Source organism: Gopherus evgoodei, chromosome 5 (genome assembly GCF_007399415.2).
Source record: "Gopherus evgoodei ecotype Sinaloan lineage chromosome 5, rGopEvg1_v1.p, whole genome shotgun sequence".
In the NCBI taxonomy this organism is placed as follows: Eukaryota; Metazoa; Chordata; order Testudines; family Testudinidae; genus Gopherus; species Gopherus evgoodei.
In genome coordinates this window covers 64,174,476-64,198,056 of record NC_044326.1, presented here as the reverse complement: position 1 = coordinate 64,198,056, position 23,581 = coordinate 64,174,476, and the positions used below count along the sequence as shown (strand labels likewise).

At 39.5% G+C, this 23,581-nt stretch overlaps 1 protein-coding gene across 15 annotated transcripts in view; it reads left to right on the top strand.

Moving 5' to 3' along the window:
* TENM3 (teneurin transmembrane protein 3) overlaps window positions 1-23,581 on the top strand; it is a 2,266,571-nt gene that overhangs the window by 2,100,385 nt on the left and 142,605 nt on the right. For all 15 annotated transcript variants that reach the window (XM_030563289.1, XM_030563287.1, XM_030563282.1 and 12 more), the window contains one exon: window positions 20,319-20,441. In XM_030563289.1, the coding sequence (XP_030419149.1) occupies window positions 20,319-20,441 (123 nt within the window). The remainder of the gene's footprint in view (window positions 1-20,318; window positions 20,442-23,581) is intronic.

Here is a 23,581-nt window from a genome sequence, read left to right as displayed (position 1 = left end):
TTCATCCAGCCTAGGTGCTTTCTTCTTTTTCATTTTCCTAAGTGCCTCTACAATCTCTTCCTCTTTTATATAACCTATTAAGGTCCTGTTCATTTAAGTTGTTTAATTTCACAGATATCGAATATTAAGCATTATATAAATTTAGAATTACCTAATTATGGGAGAGTGCTGCTTCTACTGATGTCGTTAAGAAAACTCATTGACTTCAATGAGAGTTGGATCAGGACTTTAATGTATTTTCTGCTACTTCTGTGTCTATGACCAGTTTATGAATATTGGTACATCTGAGTCCATGAATGGCTTTTTGAGCTCTTTCAGGATCTATGATAAAAACTAACTTATCAAGTTAATACAAAAATAGGCTTTTTATCTGCAATATGAAGATCAGTAGAACTGAAATTAGTGTCTTGTTGGTTAATAAGAAGTTTAAACCACTGTGATTATGGAATAATAAATGTACAAATCTAACTTTTGAAAGCCATATTTGTTGCTCTCTGATCCATATGCCCAGACAAGGGAAGAAAATATCAAGGGGGAAGTTATTCTTTTTTATCAATGTAAATTAATAATCCCAGAGGGGTTTATGATCCGTAAATCTTCATTGCCTTTGTTGAAACAGGCTTGTTAAATTTCAGTCCAAGCCACAGCTCAAGCTGAATAAAGCTTTTGAAGTAGCTCTTACTTGGACTGAAGCCACTGGGAACAATGCAAGAAATTTGACTGCTGAGTAATAGGAGAAATTCCTTTCCCCTGTGGCAGAGTACAGCTCCCAAAGCAGCATTTCCAGTCTCCCTGTCAGCCTGGAGACCTGCATAGGAATCCAGCTCAAGTCTCATGCATGGCAGACCAATCTGTTTCCTAGCTGAATTTTGTTTTTTCTTCGTTGGTCATATACACTGGTCTATTTATATAAATAAGTGATTCAGAGGTAGGCTTCTGACATAGAAGTTTTTAAATAATAATCACATTTTAAAAACTTCAAGTTTAAAAGTTCTCAGTTCACAGACTTTGGGTCAGCATTTCTGTTACTACTATCAAACATATCTTTTATATATCAATGTCTGTTTGGGATTTGGGGAAAAATTGGTACAATAATTTGAAGATAATGGATGTAATTGCAATATTAACATTGGCTAAAATTTTGAAGTGGCAGTATTAGATTTTAGGCAGTATTAAATGTGAGACATCTCTGTGAGGAGAGACTGTAGAAGAGTGGTAAACAAAAGTAAAATACCAAGGGCTTGTAAGCCCCAAAGAGCTAAAACACTTATGAGTCTGAATGTCACAAAAAGATAACTTTACTGGACTATTTGTACCTGTAGATGAGCGCTTCGTTGCTCGCGGTACAAATTCGCTGGAGACCACTCTTTCACACACCAGTGCCCTTTTATTTCCCAGTATTTTCCCACTCCCACATATATACAGCTATATACAATTCAATACCAGTCAGGTAGACCCTTAGGGATCAGCTTGCTCTTCCAGCAGCTGGGAGCAACAGGCTCTCTCACTCCTCACTTTCCTGTTCCCCCCTCCTACTTCCTTCCTGCTAGCTTTATAGGCCTTCCTCTCAGCAGGCTCACAGGTGATTGCTGTCAGGCTCCTTTAATGAGCAGGTTCTGAGCTAACAGGGGCTGGTTCAGTGCCTCTTAAACCAGCACCCTGTTACAGTGCCAAAGACACATTCAGAAATATAGGCATGTCTAATTTTAAAGAAGAATGTAACTTTCCAAAGATAGAGAGTTTTCAGCCCTACACATTATTCACATACTATTATTGAAAACAAGTGAAACTGTTCTACATTTCATGGGCATGAGTTAGTTCATATGCTTGCTGAAATAAACAATGCACAGGAGCCTCCTTCTATACATAGTCGATAGGGATCTCTTTGCCTACTGGTATATTCTACACATTTCAGCTAACTCAGCAAACTGAATGTAAAATGCAGGGACACTTGCTAGATAATTTTGGCTCCATAAAGCTATGAATGGATTACACTTATTCATAGATGTGGTTTTCCCTTCTCTGCAGATGTAATATCAAAAATACCCTACTTTTAATAAACCATCCATGTATAATTCCTTGTAAGTAATATAAGATGGACATACTCTTCATTTTATTTACTGTTTCTTAACACCAAGTGTGAGAGAAAAGATGGAAAGGAAAATTGCGTATAAAAAGTTAGATTGGACTGCAGCATTGTGTGACATGTTTCTCAGCAAATGTAGGGGAACACATCATGCTCTGATTTATCCACTGAGGTAGCATGTGACATCTGTAAAGCCAGTTTGTGACATGCTTTTTTAATTTCACAGAGAGGCATTGCTACAAGCTATGAAATGCTTCTGCCAGTACTGCAAAAATATGCCAGTACATATTGATAAGGTCTGTAATATTGCAGACACAAGTAATCTAATTTGTGATTGTGGCAGTCACAAATGGACATGAGCAAGGGAGGAAGTAATAGATCCCACCTCTGGCAATAGTGATGTAACCACTCAATCAGCTCCTTCTCAGAAAAGGAGAGAGAGAAACAGGCCACGTCCATGCTTACTTTTAGTCACTGAAGATCTGGGGTCAAGAAAGTTGCTTTGGATTCCACTGCCCCAGCACAAACAACACAATGCAGAAGAGACAGTTTGCTAGACCTCATCTCTGCCCCTGCTTAACTGTTCAGTCATTTCGGCTAGCCCATGGAGGGGTGCTATATTAAAAGCCTCAGCTGTCTTGCTGTGACCATGAGGAGGGTCATAAAAATTATCAGGAGATCACAATTGTATTACAGTCTCAAGCAAAGAAAATATCACCCCCTTACTGTATAAGGTCAAGTATCCTTTGATAAGCTCTTAAACACACAAATAAATGATATATGTTTGTTAGCACTGATCCATTTTTAGCCTTACTTTTATAATAAATGAAGGGTGTCATCAGCATTTTTTATTTTGGATACAGGTTTGACACCCTGAAAAGGATGAGAAAAACTGAGATAGATGAAGATATGGTGTAGAAAATTCAAGAGGGGAACATGGGGCAACAAAGAGAGGATAGAAAGAGGCCACATACAAGGGGTTAGAAGATTGGATTGGAGCCAAAATATATTTCCAGGAGTAGATCCAACGAACACCTCCTTGGAAGCGAGATAGTGGGGAGAGGGGAGGGGGATATTAAAGAATATAAATAAATACAAATTGCTTTGGTTTTGAGTAGAGAATGAACTTGAATTTCTTTTAGCAACTGGTGTAGTTAACTATCGTCAGCAATTGGATCTGTAGCCAAGAAAGAACTCAGAGGAAAACATACTCCAATCCTCAAAAAAATATATAGATTCTTCAGGTGATGGTCCCTAGGTGTATTCCACTTTAGACAGGCATATGCTTGAGGCTGGAAGGTTTTTGCTAGCAGCATCTGTTTGTCCACACTTATACCCTTCTCCTCCTCATGCTCTGAACAGAGGGCATAAGGGACAGTATAGACTAACTGCCTCTCCAGTTCCTTTCTACCACCTGTAGTCTGAGATGGAACCTCTTCAGCATCTGCAGCATTAGTAATCATTCTTCAAACTTGTAATTATGTATGAATAGTTTTTTGCTAAATACATTTTAGACAGTTTTATACTTAGTGTAGTTTTAGTGGTTCAAAACTTCAGAGTCTTCCCCTTAGCCAACATCTCCCCCATCCCTTAGAGGCATCTGCTATGCCCAAGGATCCTGGAGTTCAGTTGGTCTGCCTTTGGGCCTTTCTGATCAGTGATGACCACTATAAATGCCTCTGCTGTTGTCTCTAGAAAACCCACATCCCTTGAAGTGGAGCATTTGCGGATCCATTCCAAGCAGAATCTGCCAAGCCTGTGAGTATAGGCTATGGTCAGCTATGGGCTGATCTATTCAAATTATTTGAGGGAGTCAATAAACATGTGGACAAGGGTGATTCAGTGGATATAGTGTACTTGAACTTTCAGAAAGACTTTGACAAAGTCCCTGAAGAAAGACTCTTAAGCAAAATAGGCAAGTCATGGATCAGTAACTGGTTAAAAGATAGAAAACAGAGGGTAGGAACAGTCAGTTTTCAGAATGGAAAGAAGTAAATATTGGTGTCTCCCAAGACTGGAACCAGTGCTATTCAACATATTCATAACTGATCTGGAAAAAGGGGTAAACAGTGAGGTGGCAAAGCTTGCAGATGATACAAAATTATTCAAGATAGTTAAGTCCAAAGCAGACTCTGAAGAGTTACAAAGTGATGTCACAAAACTGTGTGATTGGGCAACAAAATGGAAGATGAAATTCAGTGTGGTAAATGCAAACTAATACATTTGGAAAACATAATCTCCATTATACATACAAAATTATCTAAATTAGCTGTTTCCACTCAGGAAAGAGATATTGAAGTAAAAAAAACCTAACAGAATGTTAGGAACCATTAGGAGTGGGATAGATAACAAGCACAAAATATCATAATACCTGTATGTAAACCTGTGTACACCCACCATCTTGAATACTGCATGCAGCTATAGTCATCCCATCTCAAAAAAGATACATTAGAACTGGAAAAGGTATGGGTATGGAACAGCTTCCATATGAGGAGAGATTAATAAGACTGGGACTATTCACAAAAGAACCACAGGTCACCCAATTGAATTAATAGGCAGTGGGTTTAAAACAAAAGGAAGTATTTCTTCATACAACGCACAGTCAACCTGTGGAACTCATTGCTGGGGGATGTTGCAAAGGGCAAAACTGTAAATGGATTTAAAAAAGAATTTGAAAAGTTCATAAAAGATAGCTCCATCAATGGCTGCTAGCCAAGATAGTCAGGGATGCACAAAACCTTGCCCGGGGACCCCCAAGACCCAGACCCTCTGGATCTTAATACAAGGAAAGTAAACCCTTTCCCTTACCATTGCCTCTCCCAGGCTTCCCCTCCCTGGGTTACCCTGGAAGATCACTGTGTGATTCAAACTCCTTGAATCACAGAACAGAGAGGACAATTCACCTTCCTCCCTCCTTTTCTCTTCCCCTCCCAGATTTTCCCTGAGAGAGACAGTAATTCTAACACAGAGAGAAATTAGCCTCTCTCTCCTCCTTCCCTCCTTTCTCCCCACCAATTCCCTGGTGAATCCAGACCCCGTCCCCTGGGGTCTCACCAGAATAAAAAAAACAATTAGGTTCTTAAACAAGAAAAGCTTTTAATTAAAGAAAGAAAAAACAATAAAAATTATCTTTGTAAATTTAAGATGGAATATGTACAAGGTCTTTCAGCTATAGACACTGAGAATACCCTCCCAGTCTAAGTATTCAAGTACAAATTAAAATCCTTTCAACAAAATATAAATTTGAACTTCTTCCAGCCAAATGCACATTTGAACTCCTCCCAGCCAAATACACATTTGCAAATAAAGAAAACAACCATAAGCCTAACTCGCTTTATCTACGTAGTACTCACTATTCTGGATCTATAAGAACCGTATCAGGGAGATTGGAGAGAAACCTGGTTGCATGTCTGGTCCCTCTGAGCCCCCAGAGTGAACAACAACCAAAACTAACAGCACAGCACAAAAACTTCCCTCCCTCAAGATTTGAAAGTATCCTGTCTCCTGATTGGTCCTCTGGTCAGGTGACAGCCAGACTCACTGAACTTGTTAACCCTTTCCAGGCAAAAGAGACATGAAGCACTTCTGTGCTATTAACTCTTACTTATCTGTTTATGACAGCTTGGCTCTCCAACACTCCTTCCTCTTAAGGATTCCCTATACATCCGGCCTACCACTTATGTAGAGCTTTTCTGCAACCTTGTGGCTTGGGACCTACTGTTTGGGAAACTCTGCCTTAGGAGGCTTGTTGGTGCCTTAGGAGGTCTGAAAGAGGGAGTCCAGTTCCTTCAGGCCTGCGTGTGTATATGTATGAATGTGTCTATTGGGTGCCCTGGAGTAAAGTAAATGAGCCATTGGTGAAGTTTATCAACACCTGAGGATTGTAGAGTCTGGTATGCCATCATAATGTTCCTATTTCAACACTTTCAATAACCTTTTTAAATGTAGCTGTCTAAGTCCGTAATTTGGTCTTGTGCCATAACTCAACTAGATCAATCAACTCAATTTTAATCATCTCAGAGATGCTATTCTTAAATCTTGAGTTTCCCCCGTGCATGAGGCTATCCACACCACTTAAACCCTTATTGTGAAGCTTAACAGCTGTGGATGGCACTATGTGGACCTTCCACACAGGGTGATTATCAGACAATGGAGAAAATCTTCTGAAGCTGATGCAATATATATTTTTTTCAATATGCCATAATGGCAATTTTAATTTATATTTTAAAATGAACTATTAAATTATCTTCATTATGATTTGTTCTGTGCAGTGGGACAGGTGCCTATCCCATTTAGGAAGGGTTAAAGTGCTCCTCTGGGCACAATCAGCTCCATCCAGGCATACCTGTGAAGCTTGGTAAGCCTAGGGGTGGACAGGTCCTCAAAAGGGAGGATCCGTGCTCCCTGGAGGATGGCACTTTGAAGAACCAGGACTACAACTCAGAGCTCCCCAATCTCTGGAAAAGGGGTTGCTGACCAGCAAAATGACTTGAGAGCCTTGGGTGCCCAGATCCTCTCAGAAAGGAGAGAGGTGGATGCTTTTCTCTGCCCCCTTTACCACTCCCCCCATCTTTGGCTTCCTGAAGTCTTAGGACTCAGCTGTTTGTGGGCTGTGAACGTTTATTGACGTTTTCTGTTTGGACTACTATGACTCCCCTCACAAGGGGGCAGACACCTTCAACAGCACAGCTATGCTCTGGACTCCATGACAAAAGCAGCATCCACCCCTCTGCCAAAGACACTAGAGAGGTACAGCCTATTACATTCAACCTGATATAACCATACTTTCCTTGGCATGTGTGTTAGCTATCTAAAAGCTGTGATTGTGTTTACCTCCCTCAGAAGGAAAAATGATGGCTAGTGAAAAGCTATTGAATGGAGCAAAGAATCCTGTGGCACCTTATAGACTAACAGACGTTTTGGAGCATGAGCTTTCGTGGGTGAATACCCACTTCCTCAGATGCATGCAAGGAAGTGGGTATTCACCCACGAAAGCTCATGCTCCAAAACGTCTGTTAGTCTATAAGGTGCCACAGGATTCTTTGCTGCTTTTACGGATCCAGACTAACACGGCTACCCCTCTGCTATTGAATGGTTTCATATTGCATCCCAAAAGCTGGACTATTTGTAAAATAATATCTAAAATTTATAATTAAATAATACTATAGGCTTATTTCAAGGTGAGGACAGGCTGGTAGAGAAGGGAATGATTGTGGCATGTTCGCCACCTTTTAGGGCTCTTGGGAGAGTCCTGAATATATAACATGTTAATAAGCTAACGGCATTTAGGATCTTTCATTTAAATTATGCCAAAATCGAAGAATGTTGGACATTAGTGACTTGAGACATGAATCCTAAATACAATTTTTTCTCTGTTATGGATAACCATTATTGGCAATAATTTTAAGATAATGTTTATTGTGGAAAGATCTTCTGACTATGCTTCATGCAAAATGTAAAGCATAATACAATATTACCATTTTAACACTGCACGGTATTAATATTTGATTTGTGTTGCATCTGTCACATGCTGTCGTTGTCAGTGGCACTGAAAGTAAAATGGTCAGTGCAATATACAGTCCTTCCACAGAAGGATGGAATAAGACATAATTGGCAGTCAGAAGGTTAAAAGAGACTTGAGAAGATTTCAAGGAATTTAAAAATTTAATCTGTCAAGGAACATACCCACTTACAGTTTGAAGAAGGCTTATATTCAAATTAAGATTTAACACAAGTTTGTAGGAGGTGTTTTTTGCAAATAACGCTGCTACCTTTTTGTATTTTTCCAGTGGAGCAAATTGACTTTTCATGGGCCTGGTCATGCTTTCAGGAACAATGAATGTCCTGCAAGCACTGCTTGTGGATAGTGAACTCTCCCCAACAAATCTGTGACAATCCCAGAAATAGTAGCATTTAGATACTGTGGTGACCAACACTCTAGAAATTAAATTAAATTAGATTAGATTACATTAGCTAGATAGGACAGGTAGCAACTCAGGAGTACTTCAGGAATTTAGGTTTCAATTCAGGAAAGCGCTTAAGCATTTGCTTAACTTTAAATCAGAAGGCCTTAAGCATGTTTAAAGTTATGGAAATGCTGGAGTGCTTTGCCGAACAGGGATGAGATTACTCACATGTTAAACTTCCTTGCTGTTTGGGGCCCTAGTTTCCTCTGCCTTTCCTCATAACTCCCATTAATTTGTGACTTGTATCTGTGCTGAAGAAAAGCCTTTAAAGACTTACAGGGCCAGATTTAGGGGCAGGCAACCCAGGCAGCTACCTGGGGTGCCAGGCTTGGGAGGGCGCTGGGATCAAGGTGCTGTTTTTGTTGTTAATGACTAAAGGGAAAATAGACTGTTTGAAGTAAAATGTTTCAGGTATTCCATATGTAGATTCATTTTTCACTAAACCTCCTAGAATGTTGTGGACATTTGTAGTATCTTGTGGAACCTTCCAGGCTTTCTGAGAACTACCTTTTCCTTCAACCTCCTAGAATAGTGTCAGCCATGCCCTTGTGGGTATATAAGAGGTGGGACATTGCCAGTCAGTCAGTGAGATATAAGAATGAAGTGAAGTGAGAGCCCAGCAGTGATACTGTGAACCTTGTTTTACTGTGTAATTATGAAAGTGTACTTGTGCTTTAAGAGGAGAACAGTGTAAGTATCAATTAATAAAGGACATACTTAATGAGAGACCAGAGATATCTATTGAACCCCTATCTGTGCAACAATATAAAAGAAATACTGTTACTTCTTTTGCCATGCTTAACACATAATATTTGATGACTTTCTAAGACTGCAGAACATAGACTTTTGCTATATTATCACTTGAAAATGCCATTGGCCAGTCTTTGGATCTCTCTGATGCTATGTTTCAGTTTCCAAGGGCAAAGATGAAAAAAGCAGCCTTTGAACTAAAGGAAATGGATTAACATTCTAAGGGTGTCACCTGCTGTAACACTATTTAATACTGGTCCAGCCTATATTGGTGCATAGTTCAATTTCTTGATGTTAGTACATTTCAGTTATTCTTAAAATTTTAAAGTGTCTATAAGCTTAGAGGAAAATATTTTTTTATTTGCTTATATATCGCATGAATAAATACCAATTTACAGATCCTAGCATGCAAATTTATCATTTTATATGACAGGGATAAATCATGCATGCACGTCATGCATCAAAATCATGAAATGGGCTAGAAATGCAATAAAAAATAAGGTATTCAAAAGTTTTAGCAAATGGAAGGCAGGACACCAAAGATGCTTCTTGCCTGGGGTGCCACTTGGTCTAAGAAACACTATACATCATGGTGTGTGAATTAAAGGTAACTTTGTATATAAATGATTATGTTTTACTAATATAACTGCTTGTTCAGTATGTGTTCTGAACATTTCTGATGTTAAAAATGTCTCCCTCAAATTAGATATCCATAAACATGCCTGTAAATAGTAAATAAACACAATCAAAATGTATTTATGTATCATGTGCCCAAGGTTGTTGATGCACACTCATAAGCTGAGGTTGCATGTATACACAGCTTCTGTATGTGTGTGCAGATTCCTTCATCAGGATCCCTGCATCAGGAGCTGTATGAATACAGTTTAGGCATTCTCAAAAATGTACAGAAACCTTTAGAAATATGGTCTCATGTTTTCACATAAAGATGCCATTTTCAAAAGACTTTTTATTTGTGAAAAGAAAAAATACAAAAGTCCCTTAGGAATCATCTCTCATAATTTCGTGTTTTGGGAGAAGAAAATTTGTTATGAGTGTACAGATGATGTGAGCATTTGCATTTTCTGTGTTTGCATTTGAAAACCTCATTTTTTTCCAAATATTAAAACCAATCAAGCAAGTAAAATGATTGTGCCTAGATATGATGAAATAGTATCATACAAAACAGTTTGTTATAATAACTGCATAGGAGAGTAGTTTTTGAAGTGTTGTGAAAGAAAGGCAGCCACGTAGAAAGGTAGCTCGTTCACCAATCTTTTAAGAAAAGAGAGAGATCTATAGGGTTCCACTGTCAGGTCTTTCTAATAGAGTATTCTCATGAATTCTCCTATAGTACGTAGATGGCATGATGACTCAAATGTGCCGTATTTCAGCATCCCTGATATAAACTCCAAACCATTCAGCTGGGTTGCACAGGTTATAAATCAGCTCAGTGCCTTTACCCTTCATTTGTAGATGTCACTAACTCATCTGCATTCCATCTACTTTTTAATCTTCAGAAATTACAAATCTCTTGGGTCCAGATCCTCAAAGGTATTTACTTGCCTGACTCCCATTAATTTCAGTGGGGGGGTTAGGTGCCCAAATACCTTGGAGAATCTGGGCCTCAGAAGTTACTAGTCAGCTAACATTACTGGAGAATTCCATAGGCTGCTCCCACCAATCTTTTCAAGCTGCTGGATGACACGTCTCTGGACTGCTACCCTGCAGCTATCCAGGATATAGGTCCCAATCTGCTTCCTCTCTCTTTCTCTCTCTGGCAAGTCAGGGAGCAGATCCCTAAACTGTCATCCCAGAAGGATGGAGGAATTGACAGGCAGACTTCCACAAATTTGGAAAGGAGGGATGGATTTGGGTTTCCTGTTCTGATTCAGTGGGAGCCAAAACAGGGTAATTATTTTAAAGTATTTGCACTGTTTGCTGATCCAACATCCATTCACATTTTAAGATGAATGGCAGTCAGCCTCTCAGTTGATAGCACTTTCCCATCAATTTCAGCTGTGGCTGCTGGCCTAGAACTAATATTGTTTTGTTCTTAACATCTCCTGCAGATTTTTAGAACCCAGTGTTGTGGCTTATTTTTACTTTGGAAACAATATTAAATTAAATATGAAATTCTAAACTATTTTTCCTGTTTGAAGGCCTCTAACAAGGTCTAACTCTTCGCTTATATCACTTCCATCTAATACAGCAGGCAATATTGAATCAGTCCCAATTTCTGTTTCTTTTCTGATGACAAGGCTTTTTAAAAGTAAAGATCAAAGATCAAAGAGTAAAACCAAACAGAGTAGATGCCTGATTTCTTTACTGTCTTTAAGCTTGTTTTAATATCAGAATATACAAGTAAGCGGGGGTTAGGTTTCATTATCATTCTATCCACCCACAAACAGGGTTCATAGCACAATTATTGAGTAACCCATAAACCTGAATGGCGACATGTTTCAGAGGGGTAGCCATGTTTGTCTGTATCAGTAAAAACAATGAGCAATCCTTGTGGCACCTTAGAGACTAACAAATTATTTGAGCATAAGCTTTCGTGGGCTGTAACTCACATCTGATTAAGTGGATTATAGCCCATGAAAGCTTGCATCCAAATAAATTTGTTAGTCTCTAAGGTGCCACAAGGACTCCTTGTTGTTTTTTCTATGAACCTAAAGAGGAAAACCAAACAAAGCCAACAAAGAATTCTGCCTTCCCCTTTCTTCCATGTCCTTACTCGTCCCACTGTAACTCCCCACACAGTCTCCCATCGGCAGAAAATTAGGCATAGGGCCCATGCCCAGAGGGCCCAGCCAGTTGGAGGGCCCCCAGAAAACATCTACCACTGCAGCAGAAGCCCAGAGCCCCAACCGCTGGGCAGGGCAAGCCCCTGTGTCCTGCAGCAGGCAGATCCCCAGTCCAGTGACTGGAGGAGCTCTTGCTCCCCGCTGTGCCCCAGGGCCATGGCACAGGGACAGAGCTTCTCTGGTCTTGTGGCCGCAGTGTGGGGAGGCAGAAAAGGAATTGCAGGGTTGCAGTGGGGGTGGCAGAATGGGGGAGGACTCATGGCAGGGTGGAACATGGCAAGCCCCGGGGAAGGGACAGAAAGGGGTGGGGCTGTGGGAAGGGCCACAATGGAAGGGGTGGGATGGGGCAGGCCAACAGAGGAAGGAGTGGAGTGGGGCCTCCCACTTGCTCTGGCCCCAGGCCCCAGGAAACCTAATCTGCCTCAGCTCTCATCCTATCTTGACTCCCCATGTTGCACCAGGGTAACTGAGCAGGGAATTGAGCTAGGCTGTAGAAGGGCAGAGGAGTGTGTTGGAGGATGGTTGAAGGCAGGGCCAGCGCTTTCATTTAGGCGGCCTAGGCAATTGCCTAGGGTGTCAGGATCATTGGTGGGCGGCGTTTTGCCGGAGGGGGCTGCAGGCGACTCAGGTGGAGCTGCCGCAGTCGTGGCTGTGGACGGTTGGCTGCTCCTGCGGCTGTGGTGGACCTCCCGCAGGCACGACTGCGGCAGCTCCACCAGAGCCGCGGGAGCTGCTGACCATCCGCAGCCACGACTGTGGCAGCTCCACGTGAGCTGCGGGAGCTGCCGACCATCCACAGCCACGACTGCGGCAGCTCCACCAGGGCCGCGGGAGCTGCCAACCATCTGCAGCCACGATGGCGGCAGCTCCATCGGAGCTGCGGGACCAGCGCACGGGGCGGCGAAATTGCCATGCGCCTAGGGCGCTAAAACCCCTATCGCCGGTCCTGGTTGAAGGCAAAGAGATGAAGCTATGTGCTGCTCCTTGGGTTGGCAGTGTCTCTGCCATAGCACTGTATTAACAGAGACAATGTGGGTGAGGTAATATCTTTTATTGACCAACTTCTGTTGGTGAGAGAGACAAGTTTTCAAGCTACTCAGAACTCTTCTTAGAAACGTATCTCTTTCACCAACAGGAGTTATTCCAATAAAAGATATTGCCTCACTCACCTTGTCTCTGTAATATCCTGGGACCAGCATGGCTATAACAACGCTGCAAATAGCATTATATGTGTTATTAAACAAACTGTATGGTTTTGTGTGCAAGTTTGATTCAAGTGTTTGACTTGTTATGTATCGAAGCAAACATGCATTGAGAATAGATAAGTGATAATTATCTAGCATAGGGATAACCGCTTTGAAAATCTTTTCAAAGGGGTCAAAATTCAAAGGTTATTTTGTATGGACCCCAGTGACCTACATTTGATCTACATGTAGATGTTTGTAATAGCATAAAACGTAACAAACAGCAATGGATTAGAAAACCTATATACTGACTTGCACATTCAATCAACTTGCATGTGAACTCAGCAGGAAATTCAAAAACAAACGCTAATTTATGGAAAAATATGTAATTCTAATCACAGTTTAGCCCGGCGGGGATCCAAATAACAAACTACAATCTTTACATGCAGATGCTTTCATCTTACACTCCTGAGCTGGTGACATTCCAAAAATTCTTATCATACCTTATTATCATCCTTTATTAAAGCTTATTACATTTCTCCTTATTGCATGTTTGCTATAAAATTCTGTCACTCTTAATATGGAACATAAAAAGCTTTTGATGTGTTTTATCCATTCATGAGATTGAAATACACAGCACAAGGGTTTCACTATAAACTGTAAAACGCCAGCTCAGAGTGTCATTTGAACATTATATTAATTTGACCTTTATTTGACTGTTCTGTTTGGTTTCTTAAATCTTTTCACAGATTGCACATTTCTCTACCATCAACATGCAAGTAGATTGTCAGCTGATCCTATAGTACCTTTCAATGTACTGAATCATTTCATTATTATTCTTATAGCCTAGATACTTAAATTTGAAGTTTTGCTATTTCTTAAGAATTTTTTGAAGTTTAAACCTTAAAGCTCTTAAACAATAAAAGGCCAAATTTGCACCCTTTTTGTGATGCTCTCACATAAACGAGACATATCCAATAGATGCTCAGACAATATAATGACAGTGTAATTTACTTAGTATTTCTTTTCTAAACAGATTGCTTTTTGTGAGCGCTGCAATGATTGATGTGGCTTTGGAAAAGATTTTTAATAGAGTTGGGGAAAATGGTATAAAAAAAGATAAGAATGAACGTGAGCCTCATCCTTGCCCAAGAAAAGAGTTGTCAGGGGTTCGAGGGAAGGGAGGAAGATCATTCTGGAGGAAGGAGTAAGAAGTTGAGAGAGGAGTGAACAGGGAGAGCTGAAAAATTGTGTAAGTAAGCAACCAACAGTTAACTCAGCCTTGTAAAAACTGTTATGAACATTTGCCAAATATACTAATATACTTATCCCTCCCTTAACACAATGATGAAAACAAAAGACATCGTTTTTCATCTTCTGTAAAATAACAGTAATAATTGTAATTAAAATTAATATAAATAAATAAAGTATTCATTTGAGGGCAAATATAATTTTGCAAGGCTGGATTAACTGAAGTGAAACTCTATACTTTCTAAGGTTCATTCATCACAAGTGTAAATAATCAACGTTCAGCTGAAATTCCAGGGCCTGAACATATCATCTTAAAGAGTATTACTCAATGGAGAATCCTGGGTAATACTGGAGTATTTAGAATAAAGGCACAAATATGAAAACAGAATGAATATCAGATACATTCACTGTAATTGTTTACTGAGTAATGTTCTTTAGGCCTGGTTATTGGAAACCTAGGGTTGCAGTCTAACCTTGATTATAATGCTATTGGCAGTTGATAAGATGATCATTGTTATTGCAGGAAAATAGTTGACCTGTAAAATAAAATGTGACATCAGCCGTATGTGTATTTTTTGAGAAATACACATCGTGCATTCCATTTTTAGTGAACAACAAGAAAAAATACAGAGACTATCATTCACCCATAACAACTGTGGAAATAAATAATGTAGAATGTGTAAAAGTATCGTATAATCATGTCTGGTAAGAGGCCAAAACAAAGAAATCTCATCCATAAAATCTGCCTGACGTATCTTTGTTGCCACATTCTCTCTAAGCAATATCCTTTGTGATGTGTTTTGCACAGATTGTTTTATGAACAAGTTTTACAGAAAATGGAGACTATGGGATCAAGATTAGATTTTTTCACAGATAAAACTGCAAAATTAATGGATGGGTCAAATCCACTCAAAAATAAAAGGATAGAGAGCATAACTTTTCCAACTATTATATGGAGAGATCTCGGTAGACATTGACAAGTTTCCATGTGATCATGTAATGAAATTCCATTTATAAATGTACAGCTTTTAGAAGTAAAGGTTCAGCCACTCTTTTAAAAAAAAAGTATGCATCTTATTGGCTACCTTCAGATGAACCCAAACAACATAAACTGCTCCATCAGGTTGCTTGGATTTTACACATCCAAAACTGGCTTTGTGATGACTTGAGAAAAGACAATAACATATGAAGAACTTGTGCTTTGATAATTTCATTTATTTTTAATTAACTCTTTTTTTAATCTACAATAAAGTATACATCTGAAAAGCATATTTTTTGTGGACAGCAAATGAATGCAAATCAGATTGTAAATGAAGAGGTTTATTTCACCCCTGTCTCTTGCCAAACTGGGAACTATATGCTGAAGATCTAAAGTAATTTTCGAGCCGAACTATGTCTAGCCCACTCTAGGTCCTTAAAAAGGTTCAAATTCTAATTGTAGCTGCAAGAAAAACATATGGTAAATAATTTTTTTAAGCTTCAGTTTTCAAATGTTTCATTTTAAAATATATTGTCAACAGGGAGATTAATGGAAAATAATGCCTCAGCAACACTGAGTAGTAATTGCAGCAAAGAATCCTGTGGCACCTTATAGACTAACAGACGTTTTGGAGCATGAGCTTTCGTGGGTGAATACCCATTTTGTCAGATGCTCCAAAACATCTGTTAGTCTATAAGGTGCCACAGGATTCTTTGCCGCTTTTACAGATCCAGACTAACACAGCTACCCCTCTGATTCTTGAGTAGTAATTGCAATTTTACTTGGTGTGCATTTTAATCTTTTCACATTGATCTGAAAATGTAAACAGTCTTTTTCTTTTACACAGGTGTTTGTGAGTGTGTGTGTGTATATATATTGTGTGTATATATATTGTGTGTCTGTATATATATATATATTTTTTTCTATTTAATTCTAGGAAAGCAATTTATACACCTCAACTTGCAATCACCCGGATATATACAGCAATAGCAGTCAGTGATGATAAAGTTCAATGCTGAAAAGTGGAATTTTATCATACAGCAGATCTGCAGAAGTAAAACTCATGGGAGAGGCAAGCACTACTAGGTTCCTCTGGCCACATTTCACCACTTCATTTAGTCACTTCTCCTTTCAGAACATGCCATAAAATTGTTTCCAGGAAACCACAGAGCCACCATTTCTAGGTTTCCAGTGTTCTCGCACTACCCAGGCAGTATTACTTTTTCCTCCCTGGTCAGCCAAGGGACAGGTTGGGGAAACAGTTTACTCACTGACTCCTTCCCCATGCTGCTCACTTCCCACCCTCTCATCCTCTCTTGAGCCTTGGACCTCTGGACAGCCCTCTCATCTGAAAGACATTACCTCCAACAGCAAAGTGCTTTCTAACCCAATACTGGCGAATTGGTTCATTATCAGTACCATAGTGAAAGTGCCACCCATTGAATTACTGCTGCTACTTTCAGCAGCATTTGGGGTTTTCTTCAGAGATCTCCGCTCCAGACATTGATCAGAGTTCTAGCTGCCTATTTCACTTTTTGTTGTTGCCAGGCCAACATTTTTAAATCTAGCCTTGGTTTATGTACAAGCAACTTTGGAAGTTCAGCACTTTTCACATGCATTTTTGAGCAGTGTCACTTGCATGCACAGTTGATAGACTTTACATACAAAAACCTAGTTTATCCCAGTGGATTTTGCATATATACATTCTGTCACTTGAGTACACAAATTATAGTGCTTCGGAAATAAATAAATAAAAATGTGTGACCGAAGATGCATGCATACACATAGAAAAAGGATTGAGGCCCTTTGGAATTTTTGTCCTGAGGAGTGAATACATTTCTCTGATTTCCTGTCTGTTTACTGCATATGCACAGATCGTTCCTATAAAGAATGAATATATCTTCCCAAAACATACCAATTTCCAACTTTTGGCAACTGTAATGTACCCCTCCCCCCCAGTCACTTGATAGCTTTATCTATTCATTTTACATACACTGGTGTCTCAGTACAAACTTTGTTTTCCTTTTAGTTGCTTGCCAATAAATCCTACTGAGTTTTAAATCTCTGAAGTTCTAGGATTCCAGTGGCTGATAAATTACATTAGTAACCTGCTATCAGTCTCCTGTATCTTTCCTGTTTCCACCCATATGAACCCCGGGACAAACCAATCAAACCCCAAATTTGCTATGTGGAGAGATGGATGACTAGCTTTTTATTACAATCTTGATTTTGCATCCCTTTATGTTCCTCAGAAAAGGTCTGTTTCACTTCAGAACTTAATCACCTCTTTAATTGTTATGGGGAAGGGAGAGAATTCCAGTTGGATGAGGGAAAATGCTAAGATTTTCATTGTGGAGATGCAAGGGGTGCAATCAGCTAAAATTGGAACAGAGTGGTAAGGTGGATCAGAGAAACTGAAGCATCTATGCACTACTTCTTACTCAGGGCAGATTGTAATATTATATCCTAGCCCATACTAAATTATACTCTCTTCTCCAAACAGAAAACAGATTCAGAGAATGACAAGAAGCCAGTAAAGGTGGCAGAGATTGGAGATTATTTAGTCCTATTAACTGGAGCAGTGGAGTAGTCTAGTTGGAGCATTTTGGATCATGAAGTGTTTTAGATCCCCCTTTAAATTATGTTCTGTTTATGCTACTTTAACCCCATTGAAGCCAGTGAAATGAACAAGGAAAATTACAAAAATAATTGGCCCTAGGGATTTAGAAAGACCATATTTAAAAGAGGTGCAAGAATCAAATAGGAACCATATTTAAGATATAATGAAGAATTTCAGCTCTGGGTCAAAATAGGGGCCAATTCTGGCAATTTTCAGGCAAAGATGATAGGCACATTTATAGACAAAAGGGAGATGGAAGAGAAAGAAGAAGTAAGGTTTGAGTGTCAAGGATCACTACGATTTCAGGCCTCAACAGCCAATTTAAGGTCTGAGAAAGGAGAGTTATAGCAGAGTCAGAGACTTGGAACAAAGAGAATATTTTATCTGGAGGGAGGACTTTAATCTTTGGAACATTCAGTAATAAAAGCTTTTTTTTTTTTTTTTTAATTCACAAGGCACTGATGGAGGATGTAATTTTACAGAAGGCCTAATCTTGAGTAAGGACTACATGATCAGGCCCAGAGTCAGTACAGACAGACTGAGGAATCAAAAAGTGAACCAAATGGGATGAAGTTCCGTGCCCTAAGTGCAGAAGTGATAAATGAGATTGACTGTAACAATGACATGAGAGAGAGAGAGAGAGGAAGAAGAGAAGGAATGAGACCTAATGATTTAGCTTTTTAATATTTTTGTATTAATAGTTTTTTTAAAAAATTAAACCTACATTATTACAATGTATTTTACAAAAACACTTTTGTGCACCAGCATCATTGACAATCTCTGCTCTGGGAATAGTGTGTTATAGATAACATCTGCTGCAAAACTATGGGCTACAAAGCTAGTGTACAGTGTTGAAAATAAAATCAGGCTTGGATGGTGTGGAAGATTGGGGAAAAAACAAACCATAAATATTAAGAAGTTTGAGAACATTTCATATGACATTAAAATAATTTTAGTGTAAATCAGTTTTCTGCTTTGAAACTCTATACAATGGGATTAATTAATAATGCCCAATGATACCAGAGATAAATCTGTACTAATTACTCTGTAAATAGTTATTCAGTTTAACTTGATCTTGGAAAAAAGACGACTAAGGGGGGGATATGATAGAGGTCTATAAATCATGACTGGTGTGGAGAAAGTAAATAAGGAACTGTTATTTACTCCTTCTCATAACACAGGAGTTAGAACTCACCGAATGAAATTAATAGGCAGCAGGTTTAAAACAAACAAAAGGAAGTATTTTTTCACACAACACACAGTCAACCTGTGGAACTCCTTGCCAGAGGATGTTATGAAAGCCACGACTGTAACAGGGTTCAAAAAAAAGAACTAGATAAATTTGTGGAAAATTAGGTCCATCAATGACTATTAACCAGAATGGGCAAGGATGGTGTCCCTAGCCTCTGTTTGCCAGAAGGTGGGAATGGGTGACAGGGGATAGATCACTTGATGATTACCTGTTCTGTTCATTTCTTCTGGGGCATCTGGCAGGATACTGGGCTAGATGGACCTTTGGTCTGACCTATTATGGCCATTCTTACGTTCTTGCAATTTTTACAAAAAAAAATGGGGAGGAAGGGAGAATGGAATACCTCCAATGTACTGTCTCAAATACTATATGGCAGGGGTTGGCACTGTCAGAAGTGATGTGCCGAGTCTTCATTTATTCACTCTAATTTAAGGTTTCGCATGCCAGTAATACATTTTAACATTTTTAGAAGGTCTCTTTCTATAAGTCTATAATATATAACTAAACTACTGTTGTATTTAAAGTAAATAAGGTTTCAATATGTTTAAGAAGCTTCATTTAAAATTAAATTAAAATGCAGAGCCTCCCAGACTGGTGGCCAGGACCTGGGCAGTGTGAATGCCACTGAAAATCAGCTTGTGTGCCGCCTTCGGCAGACATGCCATAGGTTATCTACCCCTGCTATATGGCCTTCATTACTATAGTAGCTAAGCACCTCACAATATTTAACCTTATCCCGTTCTGCTGAGATAGGGAAATACTATAGCCCCATTTTATAGATGGAGGTGGGGACAGACTAAGTGACTTGCTCAAGGTTGCACAGGAAGTCTGTGACAGATCAGGGAAGTGAAAACAGATCGCGTGAGTCCCCAAGCTAGTGCCCTTACATCTGGACCATGCTTCCTCTCTGCTGCTTGTTATCTTTGATTCCTCCTGCTTTGTTGGGAACAGAATTATTTATTTTAGGAACTCATTTGGGCAGCCTAATTTTTAAAATGAAGTGATTTCTCTATACTGAAGATTTAGAGATGGAAAGGAAAAGGGGCACAGACTTTTGTCTTTTATCTCTTGACAAAGTAGTGCAAGAATCAGGATGAGAGTGCAAGAGCATAAAGTGTGCAATTAGATTGAGTGTGAGACACAGAGGCACAGTATTGTTCCTTAATGGAGCTTATTGCCAGTTATATTCACTGATACTGCTATATTACTAAACTGCACATACAATAATTGCTTTGTGCTACAGCATAAACTGTAGTTGAATAATTAGACTGTAAATGCTTATTCCTATTGTTGCATATTTTAATACACAACTTGCTATTGTCATAAAAACATGGAAATGTCATTATTAAAGTGAGTTGTTATAAATGTATTTATCACTTGACACTGCAGTTAAAAACTCCTTAAAAAATGTGTTCTTTATCACCAGCAATGCACCTCTTTGGCCTCAACTGGCAGTTACAACAGACTGAAGATGACACATTTGAGAATGGAAAGGTGAATTCTGATACCATGCCAACAAATATTGTATCGTTACCTTCTGGCGAAAATGGTAATTGAGACACTAACTTTATTCCATTTCTTTGGTAACATTTCCTTTCCTTGAAGTTGTATCTACTTACATCACTTCCTCCTTATCTTTTTCCACCATAATCATGTAGATCTAATGAAATTATAAAGCCATTTAAAAAAACACAGTATTAAAAAATATTGTACAGTAGAAGTAAACAATTAAAGTTTTATTCAGATTGTAACGGACCACATCATCTCTCCCACCACATGGATGGAGGTAATGGGATCCAGTGGATTCTGACCTACAGATATAGAAAGGGGCAGTGCCACCCTACTGGCAGTTCTCATAGGCTAAACCTGTGGGCTTGCAGAATTTGGCCTGTGCAGCTAGAGAAGAAAAGGAATTTCAATAGGGTTGGATGTAAGAGATGTGGAGATGTCATTGCATCTCATCAATGCTTTGGATCTCTTTTAGATAAATTGATGTAGTCCTGTCAGTACTAAGTTACCTGCTTTCCCCTTCCAAAGTTTGGAAGCCCTGCTTAGGGGAGCTCTGATTGTAGGTAGATGGGGATTCTCTGGAACCATGGCTGTTGTTAGAGCCACAATGTCAGGGAGCCGGAGATGACTGGAGGAGCTAGTCCAGAAGAATAGGCCTTCCATATACTGGCTCTAGTCTTGATGGTCTCCATTAGATCTGGGTAGTTTCAAGACCAAAACCCCTCTTTGTTCTGCAGGGAAGCAAACTGTACTCCTGAACAAATAGAGACAGAACTCTGTGAAGAGGAACTTGCTGATTTTTGAATCCTCCTCTCTGTGGTAATTTCTGTGTAAGGGACAGCTTGGCAAGAGTGAATGCATTAATGTGTGCGCTGCAAATGGTGTGATGACCTTGCTATCAACAACCTATTTTTTTCCCCTCTATATAGTTCAGGTTTTATTTTTACTTCTGGCTGAAGTTTAGTAAGTCATGTGTGGTACATTCTTCTGTTTCCCCAATGCATCTTGGGTATGTTACTGAGTCTTCCTCAATCAGCTAATATATAATGTAAAACTATTATATTAATTTTGTTGTGGGAGCTTTTAAAATACAAACCACATAAAGAGATTACATTTTATCAGTCTTTTTTCATGTTGCCCTTTAAGAGTCTCTAAACTTTTAAAAGTCGGCACACCTTTTGCTAACAGAGGCTTTAAAATCAATAGTTTTTTTAATTAGGGTTGCCAGTTTTGGTTGGACGTATTCCTGGAGATTTCTTCGCATGACATAATCTTTAATTAAAGATTAATTCCTGGAGACTCCAGGCCAGTCCTGGAAGGTTGGCAGTCCTATTTTGAATGGAAAACTTGATTTCAATGGTGTTTGCTTCATTACCAAAAAAAAAAAAAAACATTTTCCCCTTCACAAAGTGCAGCTGATCTCCTCATCACTGAGGAGGAGGAAGTCTTTGCCGGCATTTGCCATCCTGAAACTTTTCAAGAAATTACAACTCCAAATTATAGAAGTGACATAACTCAGTTCCCTCTTTCTGTCATCCTTTAGAATTGTGAAGCCTGTCTAGTAGGGCTCACTGTGCTTCTTTCTTTTCTCCTTTCTTTTTGCCTAGTGTCTTTGACTTGTATTTGGTATCCATTATCTCTATCCTTATATGGATGGCTTCTTACTTGTTGCAAGGAATAGAAAGAAGCTATTGTATTGTTAATGAATATATATGCTATGGCAGTAGTTTCTACTGCTACATTCTTCAGCCGGGACTAGCCAATGCTCTTTTTTATATAAAACATTTTTCTCATTGTCATTTGCATTTTTGGGCATAATTAAAGACTTTGAGCACAACTTCTTTCCTTTAGAGATAATAGGGAGTTGCATGAGCTATCAAATTATAGTGACTCACATTTTTGTTACTTCTAGAGATCTCCAAATCCTGTAAATTCAGTACAGCTTTGCGTCATCCACTACTGGAATGCTACCACCTGTAGATTGGGAAGGCAATAGTCATTTAACAGCATACATCAACACTACATGAAAGAAAGACAATACAGTGTCCGTTTTAAGGGAATATTAAGTAGGTGGAATATAATTACTGAGTGTGGAATTTAGCCAAGGCACCAGGGCTAACATACTCACTCTTGAAAATTGCCATTATATTTAGTGAACAAATGATCAGTGCCTTAGATTTGCTAATCACCCAAAAAGCTACATATCCCACAGTACAGCATTCCCTAATGCAGCAGTTCTCAACACATGGGCCAATTAGCTCCGCAAGCGGTGGTGTCAGAGGCAGCCACCCTACCCCACATGGTGGGGTCCGGGGCAGCTGGCCGGCCCCATGGGGTCTGGGACAGCCATGTGGCAGGGGTCCAGTGTGGGCAACTGGCCCAGCCCGCCCTACATGGTAGGGGTCCAAGGTAGCTGGCTGCCCCACATGGCTGTTTCCAGGGCACCTGCCCAGCCCCATGAGCTCTGGGGTCTGGGGCAGCTGCCCAGCCCCACGGAGTCTAGGGTAGCCGGTTGGCTCTGGGGTCCCGATCTGGGCAGCCGGCCAACCCTGCATGGCGGGGATTGGGGCAGCTGCCCAACCCTGGAAGCTCTGGGGTCCAGGTTTGGGCCAGCCATCAGTTGAGAACCACTGCCGTAATTACATGCTGAAGCTCTGCTTCAGAGGCAAGAGGGCCTCCTGCTGAATTAGCAGTTCTGTTTCTTACTGCACATGAGTTTTCCTTGGAGGGCTTTTATCTAAACTCTGATCAGTCCTATTCCTGCTTAGGTCAGGAGGACAGCATGGCCCTTAGAGGTGTAACTGCTGACTATTATCTCACCAGTCAAAGGTATAGACGGTGCAAATTAGCAGAACTTAATTTGTAAAATGCCACTTTCTCACCTCCAATGTAAATTTGACTATAGTTCATGTAGAAATCAGATCTAGTTATTAGTCAACAATAAAAACATATTAAATCATCCTTAAATTTTGTCAAACAAAACTAGATTCTATGAACAGTCTTTTCTAAAAGCTTTTTCAGGTGACTTTCCGTATATTACTGATGAGATATAGACAACATACCACTCACTCACCCAGGCACAATGTGGTACTGCATTAGATGGCATAAAAATGAAGATTCCAAATGACACAGGAGTAGGGTTTTTAAATGAACTTGTTTAATTTTATTTAAGAACTTTAA